At 54.1% G+C, this 8,609-nt stretch overlaps 1 protein-coding gene across 1 annotated transcript; it reads left to right on the top strand.

The window, feature by feature from the left end:
• Positions 1–1,477: 1,477 nt before the first annotated feature.
• mmgt1 (membrane magnesium transporter 1) lies at positions 1,478–7,901 on the top strand. Its single transcript, XM_043679283.1, has 4 exons — positions 1,478–1,680; positions 6,164–6,270; positions 7,294–7,346; positions 7,779–7,901. Exons 2-4 carry the CDS (start codon positions 6,192–6,194, stop codon positions 7,884–7,886), a joined length of 240 nt encoding a protein of 79 aa, XP_043535218.1. The 5' UTR covers positions 1,478–1,680; positions 6,164–6,191; the 3' UTR covers positions 7,887–7,901.
• Positions 7,902–8,609: the final 708 nt, after the last annotated feature.

Raw genomic sequence — 8,609 nt, 5'->3', positions numbered from 1 at the left:
GTCCATCTGCTTCCTCACCGTTACCCATTATTCCATGTGGCTCTCTCAGCTCTACTGGGGGGGGGGGGGGGGGGGGGGGGTGGGGGGAACCCTTGCCAACTTTCATAGGTGCACTATTGAGAGCGTACTCCACAAGTGCTCTGCCCAGGACTGTCAGAAAGTACAGGAGATGGTGTGCACAGTCCAGACCATTACAGAAGCCAATCTCCCATCCACTGACTTCACTTATGCTTCCCGTTGCTGAGGAAAGGCTGCCAACATCATCAAAGACCCCCCCCCCCCCCCATCCCAGGAATGCTCTCCTACAATCTCTTCCGTCAGGCAGAAGATACAGAAGCTTGAACACATATGCACCAGCAGGCTCTATTATAACATTAAATCATGCCAATATTACAGAATTGTGAAACTATACTAGCCCTTTACCTCTAAAATTACATTAAAACTCTCAATTATGAATGATTGTTGGACCTCTAGCTCAATCATAACATTTAAACTCAATATTATAGAATATTGCTGACCATCTACATCGATTATAACATTAAATCATGCCAACATTATAAAATTACAAACCTATACTGGCTCCAAAATTCTATTATTACATTAAAACTCTCAATATTATAGAATTATGACTGTTTGTTCACCCTTTAAGTCTATTATAACAACAAACCACACCAATATTGTAAAACTATGAATATTTGCTGGTTAATTTAAAATATGTTCATTATTAAGTGAAATTATAAAATGTTGACTATTTGCTCTGCCAAACTCTATTATAATACATGGAAATATCCCAATATTTTGAAATTATGACATTGGATGGTTCTCCAACTGCATTTTAAAATCAAAAAGTGCCCATATTTATAGCATTAACAAACATTGACTATCCCCCATATCCCCCCCTCCAATTTGGACCATTCAGTCATTCACTCTTTACCATAGGCGCCGCCATTTTGGCTGCACATGCGCCTTTCCACCGATGGCCACCCTGACCTTTGACCCAGGCCTTGAGCTATTTCGTTTCTTTTTTTAAAAATACATTTGAACAGGCGGACAAGCTGCCCGAAGGGGTGCGAATGATAAAGTTAGAGAACAAAACTAGAATTGAGGTAGGTTTGTTGGCCGGGGCAAAAGCGCGGTGGGTTCTGGGAATCCCCCCCACAAAGCCACGGTCGCTGTTCGAACAAATAAAATCTCCAATTATATTTGATCGCGCTTTTTCCGACTTTTAAAGGAGCGGGGAAAGCCAGGGCGGGGCCACGAATTTATTTTTTGAGGCTTTTCTCTCCCTCCCCCAGGCAGGGCGACCGTTGCGACCTCTGGTTGACCCCGTCGCGGGGCTGGGGGGAGGTGGAGCCGCCGGCCGAGGGGCGGGAAGCTGGGAGGGGAGATAGTGCGCCCAGGGCATGCCGGGTGTTGTAGTCCGCGGAGGGCCGGAAGTCCCGTCGAGCCCCACGTTGAGGAGCGGGGGCGGAAGACTACAAGCGCCATGGCGGCCGCGGGGCGGGGGGAATAGAGTGAGAGCCGGTGGAGAAGACGGCCGCCATCTTGGTGCTTCCCTCTCTCCCCCCACCCGCCGCCATCGCTCGGAGGCGGTTCGGCGGCATCTTCTGACGCTCGGGGAGGCGGGAGTTTGTAGAGATTGGGGTTTGCGTCGGTCTGCGGGAGGCCTGAAGCTTAAAGGTGCAATGTTTTGTGAGGGGGTTGGTGATGGTGGGGGGTGGGGGACTGTTGGAAAACCCTCCTCATGGTCAGGATGCATTGAGCCCCAATGTTGGGTGGGTGGGTAGGTAGGTAGGAAACGGAGGGTCGTCAGGAGGTAGGCGGGCAGGGTCCCCGAAGGTGACCCGCGTCGAGTCGGACGTCGGCGCGTGGCCGGGAATTGTCGGGCAATAGCGATCATAACTTTTTTTTTCTCTTCCCCCCCCCCGCCCCCCGCCCGACAAGTTGAAGCCTTTCGGACCCCATTTCGTTCGGATTTCGCAGAGTAAATCGGGGCGGGGGGTTAGGCGAGGTGGCGAGTCGGATGTTGACGCGTGGCCAGTTTAGGCGCTGGGCGGGATTTGTCGGGCAATAGCGATCGTAACTCTCTTTCTCTTCCAATTCCCCCCCCCCCCCCCCAAAAAAAAGGTGAAGCCTTTCGGACCCCATTTGTCGGGCTTTGCAGAGTAAATTCGGGCGAGGGTAGGAAGTCGGACGTTGGCGTGTGGCCGGCTAGGGGCTGGGCGGGATTTGTCGGGCAATAGCGATCATAACGTTTTTTTTTCTCTGCCCACCCCCACACCCCAAGTTGAAGCCTTTCGGACCCCATTTGTCTGGGTTCACAGAGCAAATGGTTGGGGGGGGTGTAGGTGTGGTGTAAACGAGGTAGGAAGTCGGATGTTGGCTTGTGCCCGGCTCGGGGCTGGGCGGGAATTGTCGGGCAATAGCGATCATAACTCTTCTCTCCTCCCCACCCCCCACCCCCCCCACCAAGTTGAAGCCTTTCGGACCCCATTCATTGGGGTACGTGGAGCAAATCTGGGGGGTGGGAAGAGACGAGGCAGGAAGTCGGACTTTGGCGCACAGCCGGCTTGGGGCGCGGTGGGATTTGTCGGGCAATAGCAATCATAATGTTTTTCTCTTCCACCCCCTGCCCCAAAGTTGAGGCTAGGCAGACCCCATTCGTCGGGGTTTGCACAGTAAATGAGGTGGGGGTGGGGAAACGAGGGCAGGAAGGTGGAGGGTGGTGTGTGCACCCGGCTCAGGTTTGTCCAGGAATAGCGACCATTACCTTTTCTCTCTGCCCACCCCCTTGCCAAGTTGAAACCTTTCGGACCCCATTCATCAGAGTTCGCAGAGCAAATGGAGGAGGGGCGTAAAGCGGCGCAGGAAGGTGGGCAGTGATGCCCGCGGCCGACCACAGGCCAGGCGGTATTTGTTAGGCAATAGCGATCATAACTTTTTTTTTCTCCACCTTCCCCGCCAAGTTGGAGCTGGGCCGACCCCAATTTGTTGGAGTTCACTGAGTAAATGGGGAGGGGACGAGACAGGGAGGCGTCGAATCCAGAGACTTCCCGCTGCAACGCTCCGGGGACCCGGTTTCGAGTCCCGCTGGTAGTGGGGATTCAAACTTACTCGGGTGGACCACTTAGGACAGAGATGAGGAGACATTTCTTCACCCAAAGAATGTGGAATTTGTTGCTGCAGGACGGACTCGACGCTAGAATGTTGGACGCATTCAGGAGGCGGCCGGGTGCAGCACCCTGGGCGAATGGGATCAAAGGCGGTGGGGGAGAAAGCAGGATTAGATTGTTGAGTTGGATGATCGGCCACGCTCGTGATCGAATGGCAGAGCAGGCTCGAGGGGCCGAACGGCCTCCTCCCGCTCCTGTTTTCCACTTTTAATAACGTCTGAAATTAAAGGTCCGATGCAGATTGTCGGAAAAGCCCACTTGGTTCACTGATGTCCTTTAGGGGAGGAATCCGGCTGTCCTTACCTGGTCTGGCTGAGTAACACCAGAGCAATACCCCAGGTAATCTGGGATGGGCTTTGCCGTCATCCTGTGAATGAATTTAAAAAAAGGCGAATGAAGAATGTGATAGGAGGTGTCGTTAGTATCGTGGGCGGCACGGTGGCACAGTGGTCAGCACTGCCGCCTCACAGCGCCAGACACCCGGGTTCAATTCCCACAAGAATGTGATAGGAGGTATCGTTAGTATCGTGGGCGGCACGGTGGTTAGCACTGCCGCCTCACAGTGCCAGAGACCCGGGTTCAATTCCCACAAGAATGTGATAGGAGGTATCGTTAGTATCGTGGGGCACGTTCTCCCCGTGTCTGCGTGGGTTTCCTCCGGGTGCTCCGGTTTCCTCCCACAGCCCAAAAAAAAGTGCAGGTTAGGTGAATGGGCCGTGCTAAGTTGCCCGTAGGGTTAGGTGAAGGGGTACATGTAGGGGAATGGGTCTGGGTCGGTGTGGACTTGTAGGGCCGACACTGTAAGTGATCTAAAGATCTAAGTGATCTAGTAAGTTTGCAGAAGACACCAAGATTAGGGGGTAAAGTGGTTACCTCGGAGCACCAAGGGACCTTTGACCAGACGGGCCGAGGGTTGGCAGATGGAATTTCATTTCGACAGATGTGAGGTGCTGCATTTTGGAAAGGCAAATCAGGGCAGGGCTTGTATGTTTCATGGGAAACAGAGAGACCTCGGAGTGCAGGTTCATAAGCTCCTTGAAAGCGGAGTCGCAGGTGGACAGGGTGGTGAGGAAGGTGTTTGGTACACTTACTTCTATTGATCACTGCAGCGAGTGTAGGAGTTGGGAGGTCATTTTTGGAATACTGCATTCAGTTCTGCTCTCCCTGCTATAGGAAGGATGTTGTGAAACTTGAAACGGTTCAGAAAAGATTGACAAGGTTGTTGGAGGGTTTGAGCTACGGGGAGAGGATGAACAGGCTGGGGCAGTTTTCCCTGGAGCGTCGGAGACTGAGGGGTGACCTTATAGAGGTTTACATAATAATGAGGGGTGTGGATAGAGTGAGGGTGTCCAAAACTAGATGGCTTACGTTTAAGATAAGGGGGGAACGATTTAAAAGGGGGAATTGACAAGGTCTTTTCCCTGGGGTGGGGGTGGGGGGGGGGGAGTCCAGAACTAGAGGATATAGGTTCAGGGTGAGAGGGGAAAGATTTAAAAGGGACCTAAGGGGCAACTTTTCCACCCAGAGGGTGGTGCGTGTGTGGAACGAGCTGCCAGAGGAAGTGGCGGAGGCTGGTACAATGACAACATCGAAAAGGCATCTGGAACGGAAGTGAATGGGAAAGGTTTAGAGGGATACGGGCCAAATGCTGGCAAATGGGACGAGATTAATTTGGAATCTGGTTGGCATGGACAAGTTGGACTGAAGGGTCCGATTTAGGAATCATAGAATCCCTCCAGTGTGGGAACAGCCCTTCGGCCCAACAGGTCCACACTGACCCTCCGAAGAGTGATCCACCCAGACTCATTTCCACTACTACCCTATATTTCCCCCTGAATGATGCACCTAACCTGAACACTATGGGCAATTTCCCCTGGCCAACCCACCCTAACCTGCCCATCTTTTGGATCGTGGGAGGAAACCCACGCAGACACGGGGAGAATGTGCAAACTCCACACAGGCAGTCACCCAAGGCCGGAATCGAAGCCGGGTCCCTGGTGCTCGTGAGGCAGCAATGCTACCCACTGAGCCACCGTGCCTGCCCTTACTGTGCTGTCCAACTCCACGTTCTTATAGCGTCGAGGCAAGTGGGGTTCTAAAGGGTCTTGACATGGGGGGTATGGTGAGAGTATACTGTGGCGTCATGGTGGCACCGAGAGCCAGAAGGCACAATCTTAGGATTAAGGGGCTCCAGTTCAAGATTGAGGTGACGAGGAGGAATTTCTTCCCTCTTTGAGGCTTGAGTGTCTTTCAAACTCCTTGCTGCAGGATCGGGAGGGAGAGGTGAGGCAAGAGTCCTCGTGTGTACAAGGCCGAGATCCCTAGATTCTCGATCAGTCGGGGAATCGAGGCCAGGAAATGAGAACGGAGGACTGTCAGGTCGGCTCCGATCTGATCAAGTGGTGGAGCAGGTTCGACGGGCTGAGTGGCCTACTCCCACCCGTGTGCGCCTCCTGAACGGAGTTCGAGTTTCGGTTCGTTCGGGGGGGTGGGGGGAAACGAGACGGATTCTTCCGCTGGCTCAGCAGGGTAGACGATGGATTGTTGCCCCTGGTTGGGGCGTGTCCGTGACCCCGAGAGGGGGGGCGTTCTGCAATATGTGAGGGGGAGAGGTTGTCCTGCTGGTGACTCACCGCCATTCCATGGCACAGAGGGCTCTGTGGTTGAGTACGGACTCCCAATTTTTTTGTGGGGGGGGGGGGGGGGGGAAGGAGGACGTGGAGGGTTGCCGCCGAAGAACGGCCAGGTTGAAGTTCCAACAGCTGTCCACCCGCGTCGATTTCCCGCCTTGTCAGAGCGACGCCAGGACTCGTCACTAAAGATGGACGCTGTTGAATTGAGGCCAGTGTCCTGGGGTGTGCAACATCGGGATCCCTCGCGTTGGAGAAGGGTGGGGCGTGTGGGGCCATGAGGTCGGGGGGGGGGGGGGTGAGGTGGCTGGATCGGGCCCATGGGACTAACCAGCTCCTCTCCCTCTCTGTTTCCATCAGGTCAGCCGGGTCGCGGAAGGAAGGGCCCATGGCGTCGTCAGTCTGGAAGGGGCTGGTGGGCGTCGGACTGTTTGCCCTGGCACACGCCGCCTTCTCTGCAGCACAGCGTGAGTGTTCTGGGAATTCCCCCCGCCGCTGTCAGCCCAAGAGTCACACCGCAGCACGCGCTCAAAAATCTGGGATTCCTTTTATTTCCGGGGAGAGGGGGGGGGTGGAAAAAGTCAGGAGGTTTCTGCCAAGACGTGACAGTCAGTCCACGATCGAGGGGGCTCCGTATCCAAGCAGAGATAGACCGGGCATGGGTGGCCGTCCAGAGGAGACTCACTCAGGCTGATCCTGGGGACAGGGGTGGGGGAAACTATCTTTGTGGAAGAAGAGGTTGGGTACCTGTGTGCGTTCAGAACGATGAGAGGTGACCCGATTGAAGATTCGTGAGGGTTGGTGGCCTTGAGATGAGGGCAGCTCATTTCCCCCACCCCCCCGATTGGGAGAGTCGAGGAACAGAGAGGCATTGTCTCCGACTAAGGGGCAGGAGACAGAAATGAGGGGGTATTTCTTATCCTCGAGGGGAGTGAATCTGTGCAACCCTTTCCCACAGAGGGCTGTCGGCGTTGGGTCATTTCGGATATTCAAGGCTGAGAGACACAGAGAGATGCATTAAGTGCATTAGTCAGGGGTAAATGTAGAGGAATAGAGTTGGGGAATGGGTCAGTGTTGACTTGTTGGGCCGAATGGTCTGTTTCCACACTTCAGAGATTATATGAAAGATTCCGCCTCATTCTTCTGAGTTCCAAAGCGTGTCGTGTCAGTCTCCTCAACCTCTCTTCCGAACCCAATCCTCTATACTTCTGAGTCAACCCAGTGAGTCTCCTCTGCTCCCCCTTCCAGTGCCCAGTACATCCTTTCTCAAGAACAAAACTGTACTCCAGGTGTCGCGTCACCAGCACTTTGTACACCTCTTTGTAAAGCATTGAGGGACCAGTGCAGAAAAGGATTGACAAAAGGTTGTCGGTGTCTCTCTCTCTCGCTCTCTGTCTTTCTCGCTCTCGCACTCTCTCGCGCTCTCTGTCTCTGAATTTCCACAGATCCGGCCCCCACCCCGCTCACCCTTGTGTTCTGTCTATCCACAGACCGATCGTACATGAGGCTGACAGAAAAAGAGAATGAAACACTCCCGGCAGATGTGAGTAGCAGCTCTACCCAGCCCTCGCACCCTGCCTGGTTCCTGTTTCTAAAGCAGGAATGGCAGCGGACAACACTTGTATAGGTGGCCACAACACCCACAAACAAATGGGCCTGTTCTGTGCTTCTGATCATGGTGGTGAAGGGGTTAACTGTGGTTCAGGGACACCCGCCCACACACCTCTTGAACCTCCTGTTGGAGGGTCACTTGCACGGAGAGCCCTGCGCTGTTGGAGGGCCCGTACTGTGGGACGGTCAGCGCCGAGGGAGCCCCGCACTGTGGGAGGGTCAGCGCCGAGGGAGCCCCGCACTGTGGGAGGGTCAGCGCTGAGGGTGTGCGGTGAATTGCGTCGTGTGGGATTACGTACTTGCTGAACTATCCGATGCTGTGAGGGGTACTAATGTTAATCACGTCCCCCACTTCAATTCACAGATAGTTCTCCAAACCCTTGTAGCGTTTTTATTGACCTGTTATGGTATTGTCCACGTGGCGGGAGAGTTCAAGGACATGGATGCGACCTCAGAACTTAAAAACAAGTAGGTTTCATCACTCTTCAAACTGGAGGCATGGGACACAGTAGAGTGAGCAGCATCATCCTGTATCTAACCCCATGCTGTCCCTGTCCCTGGGATGGGGGGCGGCCCATGTAGAGGGAGCTTTACTCTGTAACTAACCCCGTGCTGTCCCTGTCCGTGAGATGGGGGGGACAGTGTAGAGGGAGCTTTACTCTGTATCTAACCCCGTGCTGTCCCTGTCCCTGGGAGTGTTTGATGGGGGACAGTGTAGAGGGAGCTTTACTCTGTATCTAACCCCGTGCTGTCCCTGGGATGGGGGGGACAGTGTAGAGGGAGCTTCACTCTGTATCTAACCCCATGTTGTCCCTCACTCTGGGATGGGGGGGGACAGTGTAGCGGGAGCTTTACTCTGTATCTAACCCCATGTTGTCCCTGACTCTGCGATGGGGGGGGACAGTGTAGAGGGAGCTTTACTCTGTATCTAACCCCATGCTGTCCCTGGGATGGGGGGACAGTGTAGCGGGAGCTTTACTCTGTATCTAACCCCATGTTGTCCCTGACTCTGGGATGGGGGGGGACAGTGTAGAGGGAGCTTTACTCTGTATCTAACCCCGTGTTGTCCCTGTCCCTGGGATGGGCGGGGACAGTGTAGAGGGAGCTTTACTCTGTATCTAACCCCATGCTGTCCCTGGGGTGGGGGGACAGTGTGGAGGGAGCTTTACTCTGTATCTAACCCCATGTTGTCCCT

Source organism: Chiloscyllium plagiosum, chromosome 39 (assembly GCF_004010195.1).
Source record: "Chiloscyllium plagiosum isolate BGI_BamShark_2017 chromosome 39, ASM401019v2, whole genome shotgun sequence".
Classification (NCBI taxonomy): domain Eukaryota; kingdom Metazoa; phylum Chordata; class Chondrichthyes; order Orectolobiformes; family Hemiscylliidae; genus Chiloscyllium; species Chiloscyllium plagiosum.
Note: the sequence above shows the minus strand (reverse complement) of the source record. Positions and strands in the feature narration are given on the sequence as shown.

Bases quoted from the DNA above. Each gene is read 5' to 3' on its own strand.
- mmgt1 (XM_043679283.1), top strand. From the start codon at position 6,192: ATGGCGTCGTCAGTCTGGAAGGGGCTGGTGGGCGTCGGACTGTTTGCC. The intron at 6,271-7,293 runs GTGAGTGTTCTG...GTCTATCCACAG, and splicing joins CGCCTTCTCTGCAGCACAGC to ACCGATCGTACATGAGGCTG. The intron at 7,347-7,778 runs GTGAGTAGCAGC...TTCAATTCACAG, and splicing joins ATGAAACACTCCCGGCAGAT to ATAGTTCTCCAAACCCTTGT.